The 26003-nt window shown below is 39.5% G+C and overlaps 1 protein-coding gene across 2 annotated transcripts in view; it reads left to right on the top strand.

Moving 5' to 3' along the window:
• LOC126458271 (integrin beta-PS-like) overlaps window positions 1-26003 on the top strand; it is a 256308-nt gene that overhangs the window by 154925 nt on the left and 75380 nt on the right. For both annotated transcript variants that reach the window (XM_050095198.1, XM_050095197.1), the window contains exon 8: window positions 17512-17679. In XM_050095198.1, the coding sequence (XP_049951155.1) occupies window positions 17512-17679 (168 nt within the window). The remainder of the gene's footprint in view (window positions 1-17511; window positions 17680-26003) is intronic.

The following is a 26003-nucleotide window of genomic DNA, read 5'->3' as shown; positions in this document are numbered from 1 at the left end:
CAATTTAATAATGCACAGTTTTATACATCAAGTTCGCCAGGCTCAACCACCAGATCTGTCGCCCAGTTTCTTGACCATGTGGGTTTAAGCACACCCGATGGCACTTCGCCATCCAGGAGCATTGTACCACGACAATGTGAACACAAGCAGGTTTCACCAGTGATCTATGGTCCTACCACACAGGGTGCGTATCCGATGTGCACAGAAAACTCCTGCTGTTGCCACAGCAAGTACCAAACACCCCCCCCCCTCCCCTCACCCCTCCCTCACTCACGGGAGGTCCTGATTCCAACTATACAGCAGCTCACTCCTACCACAGTACTGTTATGTACCTGCTGTGCCGGCCTTCTGCGTCATTTCTGAGGTGGACAATTTAAGTACTGTGCCTTTAACCTCCGGTCCAGTTTATGGGCCTACATCATATGTTGCTCACCCGTTTGTTCCAACTGTGCCAGCCATGTCATGCTTCCATGATTCATCAGGGACATTGCAACCAGCCATTGTTTGGGATGTGTTTGCTAGTAACACGCTGTAATGGATCTGGGAGATGTGTTATTTTTTTACCGGATTTGTCGATACCAAATTGTAAATGTTTTCTTATATTTTTTGTTAGAATTTATTTATTGTAATTTGCCTTATTATATGTTAATTTACTTATATTTTTGAGAGTGAAAGCATATTGATTACTATTAGTAAATGTATCGAAGAATAGCAAAGAGACTGATTACAAGTGGAAGCTTGTGTGTTGTGTAAAATGTCTTTGATGCTGGAGTCGTCTTTGACTATAGTTAGTTGGCAGTTAACTCTTGGTGTGTGTTGATGGTAGAAGAATGTGCAGGTCGCTGTCATAAATAATTTTGAATTTTGTTACTATTTTTTTTATACAAACTATAAGAAGGAACTACATTCGAAGAAATGGTATTTGAAGCACCAAAAATGAGGCAAACACATTGAACCAGGTCATTTCTGCAGTCGACAAAGATGCATTGTGGAATCATACTTCCATTAGACAACTGAAGCCAAGACCAATATCACCTTGTAAACATTTAACGGAAAAGGTACTGTCACAAAATATGCCAAATCTAAGTAAATAAAAAAAAGTAGTGACCATATTTCAACTTGTGTCTTAGCCGGGATAGCATATTTCAACTGGGGGCTCAGCCAGGATTCCATATTTCAACTGGGGACTGTAGCCGGGATATTGTGTTCACGAGATCTTCAACAATGCTACGAGGAAAAAAATTTTTGTGTGTTAATACCAGTTTTTTCAGAATATGTGTTACAATATTTGTGTTCATTGGGAAGTAAAAGTTTTGGAGAAGTAATGTTTCAGCAAAAAATGTAGTTCATGACAGAAGAAGTAATTTCAAGAATTTTGGTCAACAGTCACATGGATGGAAAACGTGGATTTGCAACAGTAGAAGAGTGTTCCAGATAAGTCACAAAACCCTCATATTTTGTTAAAACAATCTTTTTATCTTGTTTTGTATTGTTGTGTATAAATTTTTTTTCTTCACAATGACTTACGAGATTTTCGAGAGTATTGTGCCTAAAGTAGAAAGTAGTAATTTAAAAGACCTCGAAAATCAGGACAGGTCAAATGAAACAGAAAGAACCGATCAATTTGATTTAAAAAGTTTTCTTTTAAATTTCACGAAATAAATTAAACAATCAGTTGACGACAATAAGACTTACTGGGATGAAAAAAATTGATAACATTTTGTTGCAAGTCCAAGCAGTCAATACCCAAGTGGGTGATCTTTCGAACAGAGTTGGCAGTGTTGAGGAAAAAATTGAATCTGTGGAAGCAAAAGTAAATGAAATTGATGCTAAATTGTGTGATGAAATTAATACTGTAAAAAATGAGTTACTGGCAGATAGGAAAAGAAATTTAATTGATTTTAATGAGATAAAAGGGGAAATTAAAAATTTGGATGAGAACACAAAAGTTTTAGTAAAAAATGTAGAACAAAAAACTGACAATCGTTTGGTTACTCTTGAAAATAAAGTAGAATGCAATGGTTTAGAATACAAAAAATCTGTCAAAGAACTTAGCGAAAAAATTGAAAGTTTTGACATTGAATTTCAAAGCAAAAATCACAATGTCAACACATGCAATCTTGTATCTAATATTCCAGTGAAGCACTTTTCGGTAGATGGACCCTTACATCCCGTTGATTTTATACAGTATTGTAAGGATTGTTTTTTACCTCACTCACCAGATGATATGAAAATTAAATTTGTGAAAAAATTCTTGGAAGGGGAAGCTTTGACTTGGGCAAACCAGATTGTAACTTTGGGGATGACTTTTTCAGAATTTGAATCAAAGTTTCTGGAAAAATTTTTGGGATGATCTTAAACAAACTAGAATCAAAAGTGAATATTTGAATGGGAGAAACTATACAGAATCAGATGGGAACATGAAACAATTTTGCAAAAGTGAACTTCAAAAACTTATTCATTTAACAAAACCTTTGGATGACTTGATCAAAATTGATACCTTAAAGAGAAGATTGCCATCTGCAATGCAGTTGAGTTTAGTTCATTGTCCTGATAGTAATGTAGAGCAGTTTCTCAATTATATCGAAAAGTTGGATAGGGTAACAACAAGAACACACAGTGGGTTTACTCAGAAAGGTAATGACCAAAATTGGGGAAATGATAACTTTCAGAAAAGGGAACAAAACAATTATAATGGTGTCAGTCAAAATTCAAGGGGATATAACAATTTTCAAAAGAAGGACCATAATTTTTATCCAAAACAAGAACAACATTTTCGCGGAAATAATCAACAAAATAGAGAACGCTTTAGGGATCAAAATCACAGAAATTTTGCTAGAGATCAGTACAATAGAAACTACCAACAATCAGGTAATGTTTGGCAAAGGAATGGGAACAGAAATGTTGATCAGAGACATTGGCAGAACCACAATCAGCAGTTCAAGCAGGAACAAGTTGTAATTCAGGAAATAAAAAACGAGTAGACGCCCCCTTGAAGGTCCGCAAGGTTGAGGCAGAAGGTTAGCATGATGAAAGGACCAATGGATGTGACTATCATAAACCCAAACATGACAGTTCCAAACCTAAGCTATCACATGAGGTTATTAGTTGTTACTTATTGAAGAAATTTCAAGAGGAAAATAATGATGATATTGATAAAGACAAAATTTTCAGTACACAAGAACATACAGTAGATAAAAGTAATTGTGATTCATTTAATTTAACAGAGTTTTACACTTGGGCAGAAAAGAACAACACTTTGTCAGATGATGTAATTTGTAGTAGTTCAGAGACGTGTGTGAATGAAAGAGAGAATGCATGCTGTGAGAATGAAAATATTGGTGAAAGGGATCTGTTAACTTTAGAAAGGGGAAATGATATTTTAGGTGATAATTTGAATGTGTATGACCTGAATATGTATAATGATAATGATGTTGATAATAAAGTTGACAATGATAATAATGGTATTGATGATGATGTTGAGGAAAGATGTTTCATTAGTTTAAATAGGGAGTTGGGTATACACATGGTTGAAAATGGATTAAATAGTGAAAATGTTATAGAAATTCCCAGGGATGTTACCAGGATGAATAAGGCTCATAAGCTGGGTGTATGTAAAAGTGTGAATTTTGATGTTGTTGGTAAAGAATCTAACTACACAAATAATGATGACACATGTATAACTTCTAGCCTAAGTGAAACTTTTACAGATACTAATGACACACACACATTTCTTATGAATCTATGGCTGAGCAGTGAAACTATTTCTTTTGACAAGAACTTTAGAAAGATGCTTATTAATGTATGTGAAACTGTATGTCCTGAGTGGTGGAAAAAGATGAGATATTTTATTTTTGAAAAGCTGAAGGATAAGTACTTCAATAGTATACAATGTGATTTGGATGAAAATTCTTGGCTATTTGAGATAATAGAGAGTACTAATGACAATTTTGTATCTTGTGCAAATTTTATAACTGTGACAAATAATACGTATAATGATATACCATATGATTCTGATAAGTATAGGTTTGGGGAAATTGAAAGTGATTTATTACATGAGGATACAGGTTCTGAGAAAAGTGATCAATTTTGCAGTCCTTATATAAAAGTTCAAATTGGGTCATGGATTGGTAAATGTTTAATTGTTACAGGAAGTGAGATCTCAGGAATATCTGAAAGGTTAAGCAAGAAATTGAAAGCGGGGAAAGATTATGTTGAAATGCCAGTTGTTGGGGCAAAGATAAGAGGTAATACTGGGAAGAGCAATAAATTGGTAAAAAGCCAGGCTTTAGTGACATTTTTAATTGAAGGCAAGTTGTTCACACATGGATGTTTGTAATTCAGGAATTTAATGAGGATTTTCTTTTGGGTATGAATTGGATAGTAAAAGTAAATACAGCATTTGATTGGGTTGGAAGAAAACTTTTGATAGAAACTAGTGAAAGGGAATACATTCAGACAAATTTTGTGAACACACTTGGTGATCAGAGTAATGGAAATTTTGACAGTATCAATTTATTAAAAGAAAATAGATTGGAGAATATTGAAACTCATAGATTTGATACTGATGAAGTTGAATTTGGGAATTTAGTAAATTTGAAAATTTCAGAAACACAAAATTTATCTGGGGAGCAAAAACAACAGTTAGAAAATCTGCTGTGGGAATACAGTGATGTTTTCAGTGACATACCTTGTAGGGTAAAGGGTTATCAGTGTTAGCTTCAGGTAAAACCTCATGAACCATTTTTCATAAAACCATACGGTATTGCAATATCAAAAAGACCTGTTGTTGAGAAAGAGCTGAAAAAGATGGAAGGATGTAATATATTAGAAAGGAGTATCAGTGCATATAATAATCCTCTAGTAGTAGTTTAGAAAAAAAGATGGTGGAGTAAGATTGGTTTTGGACTCTAGACACTTAAACAAAATTTTGTTCAGACATACAGACCATCCCGAGAATATTGATGAGTTACTCTATAAATTTACAGATATAAAATACATGTCAAGTTTGGATCTAACTTCGGGTTTTCATCAGGTCCCACTTTCAGATAATTCTAGAAAATATACTGCTTTCTTGTACAATGGTAAGAGTTACCAATATTGTGTAGTGCCATTTGTGTTAAATTCTTCTGTTTCCGAATTTATAAGAGCTTTGGATCATGTACTGGGGCAAGAACTTGTGTCTAAACTGATAATTTATGTAGATGACATTTTGGTTACAGGGCAAAACTGGGAGGAACATTTTTCGAATTTGAAGTCAGTTTGTGAAAACTTAGAAAAGGGGGGATGACATTGAAATCAGAGAAATGTAAATTTGCAGTTTCTGAATTAAAATTTTTGGGTCATGTTGTCACAGACAAGGGAATTTTGGCACATCCAGAAAAAATTAAAACAATTTCAGAAATTCCTATTCCTAAGACTAAAAAACAATTAAAATCAATCTTTGGGTTATGCGGTTATTACCGAAAACATATAAGTGATCAGAGTCTGAATGCACCATGTTTAAGTCAGTTACTTATGAAAAACACTCTTTGGGTTTGGAATAAAAGTTGTCAGGAAGAGTTTGATAAAATAAAGCAAGAGTTGAGAAAGCAGCACTTATTACATAGACCTGATTTTAATTTACCATTTTGTTTGAACACTGATAGCAGTAATTATGGGCTTGGAGCAGAGTTATTTCAAGAAAGAGTAGAGAATGGAGTTAAGATACATTGTACCATAGCATTTGCAAGCAGAATGTTGCTCAAGCATGAGAAAAGTCATAGAAAATCCACACCCTAATGCTTATCGTTTGGTGTATCCTAAGTCAAAGAAATTATTTGGTCACAGGAATGTTGTCTCTTTGAAACTGTATAAACAGAAATCATAATTTCAAAATTTAAATAACCTATTATCATCTAAAACAAAAGTCCTCCACTGGAATATGCTTGTTAGAACAAAACTACCTGTACAACCAAGTATGTATATTTGCATGTATAAATTAATAATTTGAAGTCACATGTTAATTGAAACTGATGAAAAAACACTGTTGTAACAAAAAATGAGAGAAAGATTTATTTTTACTTTTTTACAAAAAAAAAGTCTCCCTAGTGAGCATTTCTGAATTTTTTCTAATTTTTGGAAGCTAAGTCTTCCCTGTGGGTGAAGGCATGCATGTGAGGACATGCATGCAAAGGTATAAGTTTCAAAACCAATTTTAGATAAAGCCTCATGATATATGAGTAATTTATTGTTGTTTATACTGATGTTGTGGGGAGCGAAAGTACTCTTCACAAGAATGTGACTTGTAGTAATATTGTAGTAGAGAGGCAAGTGTACATAAATAATTGCAAAAAATTTAGATAATACTGATGTATCTTCAGCTTTACTAAAAGAAGAAAATCATGATAAAAAAAATACAAAACAAAAAAAAATATACAAAAAAACATGAGTAAAAAAAAATTAAAAAAACAGAAGTGCAGAAGTGTGTGTGTGTGTGTCTATATATATATATATATATATATATATATATATATCAAAAAAGAAAGATGATGAAACTTACCAAACAAAAGCGCTGGCAGGTCGATAGACACACAAACAAACACAAACATACACACAAAATTCTAGCTTTCGCAACCAATGGTTGCCTCGTCAGGAAAGAGGGAAGGAGAAGGAAAGACAAAAGGATATGGGTTTTAAGGGAGAGGGTAAGGAGTCATTCCAATCCCGGGAGCGGAAAGACTTACCTTAGGGGGAAAAAAGGACAGGTATACACTCGCACACACACACATATCCATCCACACATACACAGACACAAGCAGACATTTGTAAAGGCCAAAACACAAGAACTGCCAAAACACGTTAAAGGGTGGAGAAATTAATATATATATATATATATATATATATATATATATATATATATATATATATATATATATATATATATATATATATATGGTTATAATAGAGGGAAACATTGTGTCTGTATATGTGTGGATGGATATATGTGTGTGTGTGTGTGTGTGTGTGTGTGTGTGTGTGTGTGTGTGAGTGTATACCATCCTTTTTTCCCCCTAAGGTAAGTCTTTCCGCTCCCGGGATTGGAATGACTCCTTACCCTCTCCCTTAAAACCCACATCCTTTCGTCTTTCCCTCTCCTTCCCTCTTTCCTGATGAAGCAACAGTTTGTTGCGAAAGCTTGAATTTTGTGTGTATGTTTGTGTTTGTTTGTGTGCCTGTCGACCTGCCAGCACTTTCATTTGGTAAGTCACTACATCTTTGTTTATATATGTATATGGTTATAATAGAGGGAAACATTCCATGTAGGAAATATATATCTAAAAACAAAGATGATGTGACTTACCAAATGAAAGTGCTGGCAGGTCGACAGACACACAAACAAACACAAACATACACACAAAATTCAAGCTTTCACAACAAACTGTTGCCTCATCAGGAAAGAGGGAAGGAGAGGGAAGGACGAAAGGATGTGGGTTTTAAGGGAGAGGGTAAGGAGTCATTCCAATCCCGGGAGCGGAAAGACTTACCTTAGGGGGAAAAAAGGACGGGTATACACTCGCGCACACACACACACACACATATCCATCCACACATATACATTCTTATTCTAGGAAATGAGTTTTACCTTTCTATTATTTTCAATCTGTATGCTGTATGTTAGAATATTTCTCATGTATGTTTCATGCCATGTATATTTGTCATGTTAAATAATTTCTTTACTTGAATTTTTTGTGTATGGGATTGATGGGGAAGTATCATTGCAACAACAACCAGTAACAAGTCCACAGATTCCAAGAGTCCAAATTTGGAAGACGTTATCAGACTGCATCATTAATGTACTAATTGTGTAATACAGATCCATTACTGAGTGTGTTCGGGATTTTGTTGTATATGTTCATAACTACAAAAGCCCTGGGGAGCAGTTGTAATGGATCTGGGAGATGTGTTATTTTTTTACCAGATTTGTCGATACCAAATTGTAAATGTTTTCTTATATTTTTTGTTAGAATTTTTTTATTGTAATTTGCCTTATTATATGCTAATTTACTTATATTTTTGAGAGTGAAAGCATATTGATTACTATTAGCAAATGTATCGAAGAATAGCAAAGAGATTGATTACAAGTGGAAGCTTGTGTGTTGTGTAAAATGTCTTTGATGCTGGAGTCGTCTTTGACTATAGTTAGTTGGCAGTTAACTCTTGGTGTGTGTTGACGGTAGAAGAATGTGCAGGTCGCCGTCATAAATAATTTTGAATTATGTTACTATTTTTTTTATACAAACTATAAGAAGAAACTACATTCGAAGAAATGGTATTTGAAGTACCAAAAATGAGGCAAACACATTGAACCAGGTCATTTCTGCAGCCGACAAAGATGCATTGTGGAATCATACTTCCATTAGACAACTGAAGCCAAGACCAATATCGCCTTGTAAACATTTAACGGAAAAGGTACTGTCAAGAAATATGCCAAATCTAAGTAAATAAAAAAAGTAGTGACCATATTTCAACTTGTGTCTTAGCCGGGATAGCATATTTCAACGCCCACACCAGTTGTGGCAGGTTACAGGACAGCCTATCATACCACGGGGCAGCAGGCCTTCCAAGACAATGTTGGAGCCTTGGAGCCACCCTCATCATCCCTCCCCCCCCCTCCCCCCTCCACCCCCCCACCCCTGGCCGTCTGCTGAAGCTGTTGTTGTTGTTGTGGTCTTCAGTCCTGAGACTGGTTTGATGCAGCTCTCCATGCTACTCTATCCTGTGCAAGCTTTTTCATCTCCCAGTACCTACTGCAACCTACATCCTTCTGAATCTGCTTAGTGTATTCATCTCTTGGTCTCCCTCTACGATTTTTACCCCCCACGCTGCCCTCCAATACTAAATTGGTGATCCCTTGATGCCTCAGAACATGTCCTACCAACCGATCCCTTCTTCTGGTCAAGTTGTGCCACAAACTTCTCTTCTCCCCAATCCTATTCAATACTTCCTCATTAGTTATGTGATCTACCCATCTAATCTTCAGCATTCTTCTGTAGCACCACATTTCGAAAGCTTCTATTCTCTTCTTGTCCAAACTATTTATCGTCCATGTTTCACTTCCATACATGGCTACACTCCATACAAATACTTTCAGAAATGACTTCCTGACACTTAAATCAATACTGGATGTTAACAAATTTCTCTTCTTCAGAAACGCTTTCTTTGCCATTGCCAGCCTACATTTTATATCCTCTCTACTTCGACCATCATCAGTTATTTTGCTCCCCAAATAGCAAAACTCCTTTACTACTTTAAGTGCCTCATTTCCTAATCTAATTCCCTCAGCATCACCCGACTTAATTAGACTACATTCCATTATCCTTGTTTTGCTTTTGTTGATGTTCATCTTATATCCTCCTTTCAAGACACTGTCCATTCCATTCAACTGCTCTTCCAAGTCCTTTGCTGTCTCTGACAGAATTACAATGTCATCGGCGAACCTCAAAGTTTTTATTTCTTCTCCATGAATTTTAATACCTACTCCGAATTTTTCTTTTGTTTCCTTTACTGCTTGCGCAATATACAGATTGAACAACATCGGGGAGAGGCTACAACCCTGTCTTACTCCCTTCCCAACCACTGCTTCCCTTTCATGTCCCTCGACTCTTATAACTGCCATCTGGTTTCTGTACAAATTGTAAATAGCCTTTCGCTCCCTGTATTTTACCCCTGCCACCTTTAGAATTTGAAAGAGAGTATTCCAGTCAACATTGTCAAAAGCTTTCTCTAAGTCTACAAATGCTAGAAACATAGGTTTGCCTTTCCTTAATCTTTCTTCTAAGATAAGTCGTAAGGTCAGTATTGCCTCACGTGTTCCAGTGTTTCTACAGAATCCAAACTGATCTTCCCCGAGGTTGGCTTCTACTAGTTTTTCCATTCATCTGTAAAGAATTCGTGTTAGTATTTTGCAGCTGTGACTTATTAAGCTGATAGTTCGGTAACTTTCACATCTGTCAACACCTGCTTTCTTTGGGATTGGAGTTATTATATTCTTCTTGAAGTCTGAGGGTATTTCACCTGTTTCATACATCTTGCTCACCAGATGGTAGAGTTTTGTCAGGACTGGCTCTCCCACGGCCGTCAGTAGTTCCAATGGAATATTGTCTACTCCGGGGGCCTGGTTCCAACTCAGGTCTTTCAGTGCTCTGTCACACTCTTCACGCAGTATCGTATCTCCCATTTCATCTTCATCTACATCCTCTTCCATTTCCATAATATTGTCCTCAAGTACATCGCCCTTGTATAGACCCTCTATATACTCCTTCCACCTTTCTGCTTTCCCTTCTTTGCTTAGAACTGGGTTTCCATCTGAGCTCTTGATATTCATACAAGTCGTTCTCTTATCTCCAAAGGTCTCTTTAATTTTCCTGTAGGCCGTATCTATCTTACCCCTAGTGAGATAGGCCTCTACATCCTTACATTTGTCCTCTAGCCATCCCTGCTTAGCCATTTTGCACTTCCTGTCGATCTCATTTTTGAGACGTTTGTATTCCTTTTTGCCTGTTTCACTTACTGCATTTTTATATTTTCTCCTTTCATCAATTAAATTCAATATTTCTTCTGTTACCCAAGGATTTCTACTAGCCCTCGTCTTTTTACCTACTTGATCCTCTGCTGCCTTCACTACTTCATCCCTCAAAGCTACCCATTCTTCTTCTACTGTATTTCTTTCCCCCATTCCTGTCAATTGCTCCCTTATGCTCTCCCTGAATCTCTGTACAACCTCTGGTTCTTTTAGTTTATCCAGGTCCCATCTCCTTAAATTCCCACCTTTTTGCAGTTTCTTCAGTTTTAATCTACAGGTCATAACCAATAGATTGTGGTCAGAGTCCACATCTGCCCCTGGAAATGTCTTACAATTTAAAACCTGGTTCCTAAATCTCTGTCTTACCATTATATAATCTATCTGAAACCTTTTAGTATCTCCAGGGTTCTTCCATGTATACAACCTTCTTTCATGATTCTTAAACCAAGTGTTAGTTATGATTATGTTGTGCTCTGTGCAAAATTTGACCAGGCGGCTTCCTCTTTCATTTCTGTCCCCCAATCCATATTCATCTACTATGTTTCCTTCTCTCCCTTTTCCTACACTCGAATTCCAGTCACCCATGACTATTAAATTTTCGTCTCCCTTCACAATCTGAATAATTTCTTTTATTTCATCATACATTTCTTCAATTTCTTCGTCATCTGCAGAGCTAGTTGGCATATAAACTTGTACTACTGTAGTAGGTGTGGGCTTCGTATCTATCTTGGCCACAATAATGCGTTCACTATGCTGTTTGTAGTAGCTTACCCGCACTCCTATTTTCCTATTCATTATTAAACCTACTCCTGCATTACCCCTATTTGATTTTGTGTTTATAACCCTGTAGTCACCTGACCAGAAGTCTTGTTCCTCCTGCCACCGAACTTCACTAATTCCCACTATATCTAACTTCAACCTATCCATTTCCCTTTTTAAATTTTCTAACCTACCTGCCCGATTAAGGGATCTGACATTCCACGCTCCGATCCGTAGAACGCCAGTTTTCTTTCTCCTGATAACGACATCCTCTTGAGTAGTCCCCGCCCGGAGATCCGAATGGGGGACTATTTTACCTCCGGAATATTTTACCCAAGAGGACGCCATCATCATGTAATCATACAGTAAAGCTGCATGCCCTCGGGAAAAATTACAGCTGTAGTTTCCCCTTGCTTTCAGCCGTTCGCAGTACCAGCACAGCAAGGCCGTTTTGGTTATTGTTACAAGGCCAGATCAGTCAATCATCCAGACTGTTGCCCTTGCAACTACTGAAAAGACTGCTGCCCCTCTTCAGGAACCACACGTTTGTCTGGCCTCTCAACAGATACCCCTCCGTTGTGGTTGCACCTACGGTACGGCTATCTGTATCGCTGAGGCACGCAAGCCTCCCCACCAACGGCAAGGTCCATGGTTCATGGGGGGGAGCTGAAGCTACCTCCTTTAAATGAGGAAAACTCCATTTCATGATTTGTGCCTTTTCGAGTTACATCAGGTGACTGACGATAGCTCTAAATTTCTATGTCTCGTCACGCACCTCCATTACCACTCAGATTTAATTTGTAACCTCCTCCTTTTGCCACCGCTGCCACCAAAATACGAGTTTGCCAAGAAGACAATATTGAACTGACTCACCTGCTCGCTGCAGGAATTAATAATCAAGATCCTGTATGAGGAACAGCTGGGGGACCGCACTCTGTCACAACTATGGCGCCGCCTTCGACTACTTGTGAGTGAGCACACGTTGCCGGACGTTACCCTGTGGGCAGTATGGTCTGCCAAGTTACCTACTGACCTGCAGATACAGCTGCTACTGCACTCCTTCAAGTCTATTGGCTCTTGCCTTCGCATCGCAGATCAGTTGTATGCACTACTGCGACAAAAACAATTAGCACACCTCTCACCGCTAGTTGGCACTATGCCGCCTGTTTACCGGCTGTCTGCAGGCAGAGACAGGGCTCATTCTGCCTCCACACCATATACACCACCAGGCAGTACTCATTCACTCTCTCCTCTTTCCGAGCACTAAAGAATTGCACATGCACCATACGTCCCGGCTTACATTCCGGAACAGATCAACAAGGACAAACCTCCTCTGCTGTCACAACCACCGCTACTGCCACATCTGGCTCATCTGTACCGTTGGTACCACAAGATTTTTGGGGATGAGGCCAAGAATTGCAAATTACCTTGCCAGCACCCAAACACTGACCACAGGATCTAAAAGATGCTGGGTCCTGTGGGGAACTTCACAGGCATCCTCAAACATTGCACTCTGACCACGTGTCCTCTCGGCCCAGTGGTCATTTATACAGGACCGACATTTTGTCGCAGCTTGTTTTCCTAGTCGACGCAGGTGCTGACGTGTCCATCATACCTACATTGTTGGCTCCTCCCATTTTTTCACTGAAGAAGTTGCTTCTACGCTTTGTCAATGAATCAACATTACAAACTGTCGGCTCTGCTAAAGTTATGGTGCATCAATCTCCTTCTCTATGTTTCCCATGGACTTTTTACATCACCAATGTTCACAAACCAATTCTTGGTATGGATTTCTTGTCCCATTACAAACTCTCCCCAAACACAGTTCAAGGTTCAGTGCTACACTGCCCTTCTGACACTCAGATACCATGCTCAGGCACTTATGCTCGTTGTTCCATTTCCGTCGTGACGTGTGATTTGGTTCACGAGTGCTTCACCCTCATGGATGAAATTGTGACCTGCATTGCTAATCTACTGTCAGAGTATGACACAGCAGCGCAACTCCGTTGGCAAAACGACAAGTTGAAACAATGCATTGCTCACATTTTCAATGAGCTCATCATGGCCTGTACCTCGCTGCTGCAACTGCAGTCCACAGTTCCTTCAGCTGATTGACCTTCATCAGCAGACACCACCCTGGACAGTCATCAGGTTAGTTCAAAAACTTTCATTGCATGTGACGATTCGCGTTCAGTGATCTCTGCACCCACCTCCTGCTATGTGCAGAGCCATGTGTTTCAAACAGTGCTTCTAATGACAGTCACGCATGCGCTACGAACACACCTACCACACAGGCAGCCACCCCGCGTGTTGGTAAACATTCCCCCTCTCTTGCATGGCAATCACGTGATTTGGCAGCCATTGCCATTCCCCACGCAATGCCAGTGCCTCTCATCTGCGCCGGTTACTCAAAGCAAAGCTGACAACAGACAGTCACTGCACGCTCCAATCCGCTCTGTACAGCGCATGCAGCCGACCTCTCCAAACAAGCCCATGCCGCGCTCACATAATAGGCATGAGACTTTTGTGCTGCGTTTTCCCACTCTTTCCCACTTGCTCTAATGGCTACACCTCATCATGCCCGACTCGTCCCAAAACTTCATGTCAGATGTTACTCAGCCTCATGTGCAGTTGTCAGTCTCTTCCATCACTGATGGAATGACACACAAAGTAATCACCACTGCCAGCCCTCCTATTAGGCACAAGGTTAGACACCTCAACCCCATTAAGTTGCTTGCAGCCCAGCAGCAAATTAACGAACTTCTGGAGGCAGGCATTCTACAGTCATCAGACAGCAATTGGTCTTTACCGATTTACCTCATCACCAAACATGACAGTTTTTTCTGAAAGTGTGGTGATTACAGATGCTTAAATGCTCGTACAGTCATGGACAATTTCCCAGTGCTGAACATAAATGATTACACCCATATGTTATCAGGTGCCACAGTCTTCAGTGTGATTGATTGTAAACATGCCTATCACCAGATTCCCATAGCACTGGAAGACATTCCAAAGACTGCTATCATCACGCCACTCAGTTTGTTCCAATACAACTTCATGCCATTCGGCTTACAGAATACGGCACAAATGTGGCAAAGTTTCATTGACTCAGTCTTACAACAGTGCAGGTTCTGCTTTGCATACCTGTATGACATCCTCATTTTCAGCAAGTCGACTGAGGACCATGAAGATCATTTATCCCAGGTCCTCCAGACCTTGAACTCCAATGGTGTCGAGGTCAACAAAGATAAATTCCAATTGCACCAGTCTTCTGTGACATTTTCAGGTTACACCGTCTCCGCAGACAGAATACAGCCTCCCAAATCCCGCATGCAGGCTATCTCATCATTGCCACCCCTGGCTATGTACAAAGAACTGAGATGTTTTCCTGGGTACTATGAATTACTACTGCCGACATCTACCTTCTGCCACCGCCGTACAGGCCCCGCTGACAGACTCACTGTCTGGCAAACAGACTTCAAGCCTTAAGCCAGTCTGTTGGACTGAACCTATGCTAGAGGCCTTCAGGGCTCTAAACACATTGTTAGATCACGCTGTCATACTCACCCACCCCGATCCATCTGCTGAGTTGTTCATCATTATGTATGCCAGCGACATTGCGGTCGGGGTATATTACAGCAACGCAAAGGTGACATGGTTTCACTCCTTCATTTTTTCTCTAAAATGCTATCTACAGCACAGAAGAAATATTCTGCTTTTGATAGAGAACTTCTGGCGGTCTATGAAGCCGTCAAACACTTCTGCCCTGACATCAAGGGCCGTTCTTTCTTTATCCTTACTGACCACAAACCACTGGCGTACACATCCTGCAACCCTCCCAAGCGCCCCCCCCCCCCCCCCCCCCCCTCCCTGGTGTTTCCACCACTTTGATCTGTTCTCTCAATTTACTATGGACGTATGCTACATCAAAGGCACAGAAAACATCAATGCTGACTTCTTTTCGTGTATCAATACTGTCTCACACATCATTGATTTAACCAATCTCGTCACTCTCCAGGCCTCTGATGAGGAATCTCAAGCTCTCCTCACAGGTCCTCAGACATCACTTGTGTTTACCAAAGCCAAGTTTCCCGTCATTCCGGATGAAGTGTGGTGCGACTCTTCTGCCGGCACTCTGTGGCTGTTGCCCCGTCCCACATTGCGCCGACAAGCCTTTGATACTTTGCATAACCTTGCCTCCCCTGGCGTCCACACCCCCACATGCCTCGTCACCGAGCATTTTGTTTGGAAAAATGTTAAGCAGAACTGTCAAACCTGGGCACACAGTTGCGTTTCCTGCCAATGCAACAAAATTGGACGCCACACCTCTCCTCCCCTTGGCAAGTTTGACATTCCACATGGACATTTTCATCATGTACATACCGACCTTATCGGCCCTCTGCCACCATTGGAGGGCCACAAATATATCCTCTCCACAATCAACCACATGTCTCGTTGGGTGGAAGCTGTTCCTTTACACAACATCACAGAGGAAACTGTGGCCAAGGGATTGGTCTCATCATGGATCACTAGGTTCAATTGCCCGTCCACCATCACCACCAACCAGGGTCAACAGTTTGTGTCTGCACTTTTCACGATTCTATGTAACCTTCATGGTATTAAAAAAATACATACAACAGCCTACCACCCTCAAAGCAACTGTTTAGTTGAACGATGGCATCACACCCTTAAAACAGCACTCAGGTGCCATGACTGCCTCTGGACTGAGGTGCTTCCTTGGGTGTTACTGAGGCTCCGTTCGACCTTTAAACCTGACTTACAGAGAACCATCTCGAGATTCATTTTCTGTGAGAACCTGGTTCTACCTGGGGATCATATGCTGCTTCAAGCACCTGAGGATTTCCCCACCTCCCCAGACTTTATTGGTAGAATGCTCACCCACTTTAGACATGCACGGCTGCACCCCCTGTCAGTCATTCCCTGCCAGACACTTATGTGCCAACTGCACTCAACACATGCTCCCACATTATGCTCAGGGACAATTCCGTTAGACAACCCCTGCAACCCCCATACCTCGGCCCCTTTGAAGTACTCCAGAGGGGTGAGACGACGTTTGACATTATGGTTAAAGATTGCCCGCAGACCGTTTTGCTGCACAGGCTCAAGCCTGCTTTTATGGACTGTGACACCCCTCTGCCATCCCAGTTGTATCATCCGGACGAATTTTCCATTGCTGAGCCCAATAATGAGTTAGCTCATCCTATGGTAGGGTCTTCTCCTTCTGATGATTCATTACCGCAGTTCACGGGTTTCCCAAGCATGTCATCATCAACCCCATATGCAGGTTTTGATGATGTTTCATCTACTGGAGAGACTTGCTCCCTAAATTTCAACTTATGCTGCAATGTACCACCTAACCGCATCAACGACGTGTCGATTGTCACTTTCGATGACCGTGTGCTCGTGCTCCTTACAGACACTGCAGACTCGACACTCAGTGACGAACTAGATGTCAGGATAGTGCATAGCCAATCCCTCCCCCAAGAGTGCAATCCATCAAGAGTTCATGCGTTTATCTCCTCGGATGGCTCGATCTGCATTAGGGGCAGGCACGCTCGCACACCGCACCCGTCCCCACACCTCTACTCCTGGGCCGACTGACGCATCATCCACCCCCGCTGGCTGTCTGATTACGATGTGGACCTGCAGCCTGTCACTGCGCCTTCACATGCCACCCTGACTGAGCTGGAGCTTACCGTTGTGCGCCTGCTGCCTCACACTACTCACTGCAACACTGATGCCCACACAACCTTCCCTCAGGCCTCACAGGCCGTACTCTGTACTGTGGGTGGAGAGGGGGGGGGGGGGGGGGGGGACTGTGTGGCATCGATAGGTCACATCGACCACGTAAAGCATGATCTTTGACCTCTAACTGCTCTGGCGAATCACCATGTTAATGTTCTAGTCAGCCTTTGTACCTTGTACAGTGTACACATGTATCTTTCTTTGTGCTGAAATATATGTATGTATAGACATTTATAGGAACAGTTTGTTGCGTATACAGTTATCTGTATTCCTGTTTCCCATAAATTCTTGTTTTATAATTTAAAGAAAAAGTAAATTTCATTGTCAAGTAAACTCCTTGCACAGATAAGAAAACAAAATGTGTCCAATTAGCTGATGTTACTACCTTTTAATTAAGTTCCTTTGTTATGTCTTATTTTCAGAAACTACTTGAAACTGTGGAAATAATTGACAATTCCACCCAGTATATTTCAGTGAAATACTTAACAAATTGCCTGGAGAAGAACAAGAATGTTTCAGAAAGAAGTACATGTGGAGGACTGAAATATGAACCGGGTAGATCAAATGTAACATTTCTGGCCAACATCACTGTAAGAAATTAACATTAAATTTTGTTGTGAAAATAATCATTTGAAAAGTACACAAAATAAAATTATCAAATGACTGGAATTAAGTAACTACTTTTACAGTAATCAATGTAGTATGATGATATTTTTCTTCTAAATCATCTTATAGAACAGGTGCCATTAATATGAAAACAAGTATAAACAAACTATTGCAGAAAATATTTATTAAAGATGGCTCTAACATACATGTAATGGTAAATATTGATACAGTGGTTCATATTTAGTAAATGTAAACTGGAAAAACTTATTTTACACAGATTAAATTCTATCTCCAAAGAAGTTTCAGGTTTACAGTGGGTCATCATTGACTGCACTCCATAACATTTCATCTAGGCGCTTGCTACTCATCCTCAGGTGAGCCATCGAAGACTGATAAAGACTTCTCTCATCCTGCAGTTTATTAGTGCACTTTGCGTGTTCTCTGCATGTATGAAGATTGTGGTGGCAGGCTGAACACACTGTCCAACAAGCAGTGCTGTCACTTGTGGAGTGAAGTGGTATAACACATCCATCAATTTATCCTCTACATGAAGCCACACTATGGAAGTATCATCCATATACCTCCAAAACAGAGTTGGTTTAAGGACTGCTGATTCCAGTGCTCTCTCCTTAAAGTCCTCCATGAAAAGGTTGTCCACCAGGGGAGACAGATGATTACTCTTGGAAACACTATGAGTCTACTCAAAATGTTCATAGTTGAACATAAAACAGGTTGAAGAAAGGGCATGCCGAAACAAAGCAGTGATCTCCACCTGAAACTTATTACCAATTAGCACCAAAGACTCTGTAAGAGGGGCCTTTGTAAAAAGTGATACTATGTCAGTGCTAAGTAAGTGGCTCAAACAGTGTAAGTGGAGAGCACCAGGCACAGCATTCAACTAAGCAAGCTGGTAATGTGGTAGCCAAGAGCATACTTTTAAAATTTTGTGCCCTGTATTCAAACCCAATTTCATATCTTTTTTGCCATTGTATGGTAGTTTGCATCATCAATAGTGATAAAAGAAATAAGCCGAGCTTATATTACAAATCTTTTACAATTAACAGTAACTGAAAATGAAAAATATGTAAATTCGAAAATTTCAATTTCCGTTTTACTTTTTTTCCTTAGGAGAACCAGTGCACTCCCCAGAGTGACAGCTGTCATAAAAACATACAAAGCATAATAATTTGGAGCACCATTTTTTAGTGTGACATCATTAGGACAAGGAAGCTCATTAACATTGCTAAATATCTCATGAATTGGCAATAATTCCATAGTAAAAGACACATATCATAACACTTTCTGAAAGCTGGAGCTTGCAGCTGATAATGGATCAAAGCAGATTTTTAATTTTGTAATACTTCTACTTGTGATTTCCCTTTGCTGTGTGATGAGAAAAGGAAACTTCTGTAATTGGCGACTATAGTTCTTAACCTTTTGGTAAAAACGAATGTTGGAGGGTTAATGGAATGGCATACATTTTGGGGGAATTGCTTTTAATGAACACCTTGGTATTCCAGTTGCATCAACATACAGCCCATCATATAAGGAGGGATCACTTCACCCACCCCAGTGAGCAAATAATTAACAGAAATCATTCCACTTTTATAGAAGGGTACAAAACTTTGTCCAAAAGCTGATGGTAGGTATCATTTGAGAGATTTCTAGGTCTTGTGGCTGTTGTGTACTCATTCTGATGCCAGTCCATTAACTGGTTTATACAGGGTGTCCCATTTATCTTGACCACTCTAAATAACTGTCTGTCCAGATGCAAATTACAAAATGTTTCAAGCAAATGTTCTTTAGCTGTCAGAGGGACATCAGTCACCTTGATCGCCTTCATTGTAGCTTTGTTTTTTACAAAGATATGAACAGCGGTATGATGTTTTTAAATGTCACCCTGTATTTTTTATTTGGTATTTAATTTCCTCTCCTAAAGCCCTATTCAAAAATGTATCACAGAGTACCATTCACTGAAACACAATGTTATTAATTATGTAACACAACATTGACATTGATGCTCCCAGCACTTAGTGCAGGAACTTGGGGTAATGGAACATATCCACATGCTGACGTTGACAGAGGACAAATGCAAACATAAGTTGAAATCACACCTGTAATTCTGTCAACCACCGTCAGTTGAAGAGTTGTGTGAGTAGAATGTACACCAACGAAGAGAAGGTAGAAATGCTACTCACCTATGGGGAATATAAGTTAGCAGAACAGTAATTGCAATACTGTTTTTTTATTTATGGGTACATTTAGTACAGTAGTTTAGTCCTTTTAAAAACTGTTGTGTAGAGTAGGGATACAGTAAAGGCTGTCCTTCCGACAAACTGCATCACGCTAACGTTTCTTTTATTGTTGTTGGTGAAGTTAGGCGAAGTGCTATCCAAGCAGTGGGACTGTACAGAGAGCAATATCCTGACAAGAACCCACCTTCCTGATGGATGTTATCTCATCTTGTTGTGATGCTTCAGGAAATGGAAGTTTCAATCCCCGACAATGCAATCATCATAGCACTCACACATATGAAGCTGTCGAAGTTACTGTTCTCGCTTCTGTTGCTATGTATCCACATGTGAATACATGACAGCTTGAACATGAGATTGGCATTCCTAAAATCAGTGTACATTATATTCTTACTTGTCACTGGTTCCATCCTTACCATGTGCACCTACATCAAGAATTGCATGGGAATGATTTCCAGAATCATGTACAGTTCTGTCAGCGGGCACGGCAGTAAATCATCACCAACGTGAACTTCTTCTCCAATGTTCTATTTACTGATGAATGTTTCTTCACAAACAAAGGACATGTAAATACAGGGAACAAGCATTATTGGTCCAGCGACAACCCAAGATGGCTTAGACAGGTGGAACATCACCATCAATGGAGAATTAACGTCTGGTGTGGTATGCTTGATACTACAATTATTGGCCCTTATTTCATCAATGGTAGTCTCAACAACATAGCATAAGCCAACTTCCTCAGACAAATTCTTCCTCCTCTTCTGGATGAAGTGCCATTAGGAACCAGAATGCTTATGTGGTATCGACATGATGGATGTCCAGCACATAATGCCTTGCATGCATGTCATGTTCTGAACCGAAGGTATCCTGCCTGATGGATTGGTTGAGGAGGAGCAGTTACTTGGCCTGCTAGGTCTGCTGATTTAAATCCTCTGGACTTTTTTCTTTGAGGATGCAGTAAAGACATTGTCTATTGTGATATTCCAACAACTTCAGAGGACATGCAGGAACGTATCATGCTTGCTTGAGCAGGCAACACTGGAAGCAGTAAATAATTCTTTCATTAAAAGAGTGCACCAGTGTATCAGTGTCCAGGGTCACCACTTTGAGCACCTTTGAATGTTCTACCCCAGGCAATGGTACAGGAACGTCAAAGTCAGTTTTGTGTTATGTTTTTACTTGCTTTTCATTTGTTTCTGACAACTCCAGCAAGTGGATGAGTTTGTGATTCTGGGCTCATAGTCAACATTGTGTTGTGTAATTAATAACGTTGTGTTTCAGTGAATGGTACACTGTGATACATTTTTGAATAGGTCTTTAGGAGAGGAAATGAATTACCAAATAAAAAATACAGGGTGCCATTTAAAAAAAGTCATACTGCTGTTCATATTTTTGTAAAAAACATAGCTACAATGAAGGCAGTCATGCTGATTGATGTCCCCCTGAGAGCTAAAGAACATTTGCTTGAAACATTTTGTAATTTGCATCTGGACAAACAGTTATTTAGGGTGGTCAAGATAAATGTGCCACCCTGTATATTGTTGGATCTGAGGACCAAATCTGTCACTGACTTTTTGGAGACAACAAAATATGCCAGTAACAGTTTTCTAAAAAGTGTTATTCCCATAATGGGCAGTGTATGAGGGTGCAAGGTTACTCATACAAAACAGCTATTTTGAAAGAGGAGCCAAGGGATTAGTGGTGGATCGACTCAAGACAAATACAAAATGATTAACTGATAGTTGTTCAGTCATTTTACAGAGGCTAGAAACAGGGGACATTGGGCTATTTCATGGGCACTGTGACAGTGAGCAATGGCTGAAGCAGCCTTGTTGCAGTCATAAAGTTGTAAATTTAGCCTCAAACATCTGGTGCAATTCTTTCAAGAAGAAAAACAGGATCTGGTAGTGTCGTGTCACCAAAAATGTCAGCACTAAAGATGTGTTTTCTGAAAACTGCCTCAGCAGTTAGTTTGGCAGTCCACACCCAATGGAAATACCTTAGATGTTGCTACAGACATACCTTGTCAATATAGAGACAGGTATTAGTGATCATGATATCATAGTGACTATGGTTACAAAAGTTAATAAACTAGTTAAGTAGGGTAGGAGGGTGTTTCTGCTAGAAAGGCAGATAAGCAGTTGTTAGCAACTAACTTACACAATGAATGCAATCATTTAGTCCATGTATTATAGATGCAGAAGAATTATGCCTAAAATTTAAACAGATTGTACATTGTGCTCTGGACAAGTGTTCGCGTATTAAGTGGATTAAGGACGGAAAGGACCCACCATGGTTTACCAATGAAATTTGGGAAATACTGTGGAAGCTAAGGCTGTTGCTCTCTCAGTTCAAAAGAGAACACACAAACGATGACAGGCAAAGAACAGTAGAGATTCATGTATCTGTGAATAGATCTATGTTTGAAGCATGCAACAACTACCACCATCATACCTTGGCAAAATATCTGGCCAAGAATAAAAAGAAATTCTGGTCCTATGTAAAATAGCTAAGCAGACTAGTCTTGTGTGGCAGTTAAAGATAGCAAAATGAAATTTGAAGTTTTAAATTCTGCAGTCAAGAAATAGTTCACACAAGAGAATCATACAAACATACCATTATTTGACCATCACACAAAGTCCTGTATAGACCCTGGTGTAGAGATACTACCTGAAAGAGCTCAAAACAAATAAGTCTCCAGGTCCAGATGGAATTCCAAAAGAGTTCTCTAGGGCTTTGGTCCCTTAATTAGGTTGCATTTATCACAATTCCCTCACCCAGCGCAGAGTTCCAAGCAACTGGATAAAAGCACAGTTGACTGCCGTATATAAGAAGGGTAAAAGAACAGATCCACAAAATTACATATCAATATCCTTAACATTTGTTTACTGCAGAATTCTAGCACTTATTCTGAGTTTGAATATAATAAACTTCATAGAGACCAAACAGCTCATGTCCAAAAATCAACACTGTTTCAGAAACTATTGCTTTTTTGAAACTCATCTTGCCCTTTTCACACATAATATACTGTGAACTGTGGATGAAGGGCAACAGGTGAATTCCATATTGCTATAATTCCGAAAACAATTTGTCACAGTACCCAACTGCAGATTGTTAATGAAGGTTTGAGCATGCAGAATATAGACATCTTAAGTAATAGAATCCAATATGCTTCACCGAGCGAGATGGTGCAGTGGCTAGCACACTGGACTCGCATTTGGGAGGACGACGGTTCAGTCCCGTGTCCAGCCATCCTGATTTAGGTTTTCTGTGATTTCCCTAAATTGCTTCAGGCAAATGCCGGGATGATTCCTTTGAAAGGGCATGGCCGACTTTCATCCCCGTCCTTCGCTAATCCAATGAGACCGATGACCTCGCTGTCTGGTCTCCTCTCCCAAACAACCCAACCCATCCAGTACGCTTCATTGATGGCGAGTGTTCATTAAAGACAAGGGTATTATCAGGAGTGCCAGAGGGAAGTGCGGTAGGACTGCTGTTATTTTCTGTATACATAAATTATCTGCTAGACAGGGTGGGCAGCAATCTGCAGTTGTTTGCTGATGAAGCTGTGGCGTACAGGAAGATGTTGAATATGAGTGACTATAGTATGCTACAGATGACTTAGACAAAATTTCCAGTTGGTTAGATGAATGTATGAAAATGTAAGTTAATGCAGATGGGTAGAAAAAACAAACCCATAATGTTCAGATACAGCACTAGTAGCATTCTGCTTGACACAGTCACGTTGTTTAAGTTCCTGGGCATAATGTTGCAAGGTGATATGAAATCAAACTAGCACATGAGAATTATGGTAGGGAAGTTAAATGGTCAACTTTGGTTTATTGGGAAAATTTTATGTAAGTGTGGTTCATCTGTAAAGGAGATTGCATATAGGATGCTAGGCAACCTATATTAGGCCTCATACACTGCTTGAGTGTATAGGATCTATAGCAGGTTGGTTTAAAGGAAGACACTGAAGAAATTCAGGGATGTGCTGCTAGATTTGTTACTGGTAGATTCAAACAACATGCAAATGTTACAGAAATGCTTTGGGAACTTAAATGGGAATCCCTGGGGGGAGGCAATGTTCTTTTCGAAGAACACTTGTGAGAGAATTTAGAGAACTGACATTTAAAGCTGACTGCAGAACGATCCTACTGCTGCCAGCATACATTCTGCATAAGGACTATGTAGATAAGATACAAGATATTAGGCCTCATACAGAGGCATATTGACACTTGTTTTTCCCCTGCTCTATCTGTGCATGGAAGAGGAATGGAAACACTTAGTAGTGGCATGGGGTACCCTCTCCCATGCACCTGATGGCGGCTTGCAGAGTATGAAAGATGTAAATGTAGAAGCATCTGTCTGGTGAATAATTGGAAAAAGCAAGACTGTTTCAATCTCAAACTTCCTTTACAATTTCGTAATTCAATTCTTATTTCGTTATAAGCACAAATGAAAAAGAATGTGAATATCACATCTCTAATAAGAGAATGCTATTGTTTCAAGATGAGAAAACTCATGAAAATAGCTGTTAGCCATTTGAATCATGTGACACCCTTACACACTGCCCAGTATAGATTGACAATTTCAGGAAAACTGTCAGCAACAGTTTTTGTTTGTCTTCAAATTTGGTTCTTGAGTCTGTCAAGATGTTTACCAGTTACTGGAAGAGGAAAGGATGAGTACACAACAGTCACAAAATCTAGAGAACTCATAAAAGAAATCTAGCATCAGTTTTTGGACAAAATTTTGTGACCTTATGTAGAAATGGATCCATTTCTGTACATTATTGGCCCATGGAGTGGGCAAAGCAATCTATTCTTATACAATGGGCAGTATGTCAATGAAATTGGAATAAAAGAGTTTTCACTAAAAGTAATTCCACTGAAGTGTGCACTTTTTTGTCAACCCTGTGACACATACTTTCATCAACAGATGAAGAATTGCATTCACCGATTACAGAAGTGCCCTATTCTCATCGGCCAGCAAAGGAAAATCACAAGTAGAAGTGATACAGTTAAAATACATACTTTGATCCATAATCAATTTCAGGCTCCAGCTTTTAGAAAATGCTTCTATATGTGTGGTTTGTTGTGAAATTATTGAGAGTTCATGAAGTATTTAGAAATGTCAATGAAGTTGCTTTTCATAATGATATCACACTAGAAAATATGAGTGTGGTGTATGTGCCTTTGCATGTTTTAGGTGGCACTCCGAATTACCATGCGTTGAATGTTTTTATGACAGATATCAGCCTGAGGAATGCAATGGTTCTCCTGAAGAATAGAAGTATAAACGAAATAGAAATTTTAGAATTTACAGTTTTTCGTTTTCAATGACTGCTATTCATATAAGATTTGTAATGATAAAATCTATTCTTAATAAGATATGAAATGCTTGTTTCCTCTGTTAATATTGATGTCATGTACTTCCACACAATGAAATGAAAAAAAGCAATGTGAGATTGTATTTGAAGACATGGCACAAAAATTTGAAAGTATGCTCTTAACGAGTATGCTAACAGCTCACTAAATATGACACAACATGTGATATTGTTGAAGTGGTGTCAAAATTCTGAATGTCATTTGTCAGAAACTGTTGAGTGTTGGCATCTAAACCAAACTAGGTGATCCTATATTTTTACCCTTCAAAATTTCAGCTGTGTCAGGGAGCGGCCAATGGCAGCTTCCCTTTGTGAGTTACTTATGTGATGTGATTATTTCCCTACCAGTGGTCTCAACAAGGAAGCAAAAGATTTGGCTACATCTTATGTAGGAACACCTGTGTTACTTTCTATTGGCCATAAAGGTAGTCCCTCTTCTCTATAAATTTTCAGAAGGCCCTGCAGTCTGGTTGGTATGCAACTGTATGTTCTTAATTTCTTGGTTGCCTATTGCAGTAATAAATTGTGGCAAGAGAGATGTCTTCACCGGTCTTCAGTGGATCACTTGAAAATTACTGGTAGATGCACAGTTGAAATGTCAGTGATTATAGTTAATGACAACCGGTTGCAAACCTGGAATTAATCTGAATATTCAATATGCCAGGAA

This window comes from Schistocerca serialis, chromosome 2 (assembly GCF_023864345.2).
Source record: "Schistocerca serialis cubense isolate TAMUIC-IGC-003099 chromosome 2, iqSchSeri2.2, whole genome shotgun sequence".
NCBI classification, from domain to species: Eukaryota; Metazoa; Arthropoda; class Insecta; order Orthoptera; family Acrididae; genus Schistocerca; species Schistocerca serialis.
Note: the sequence above shows the minus strand (reverse complement) of the source record. Positions and strands in the feature narration are given on the sequence as shown.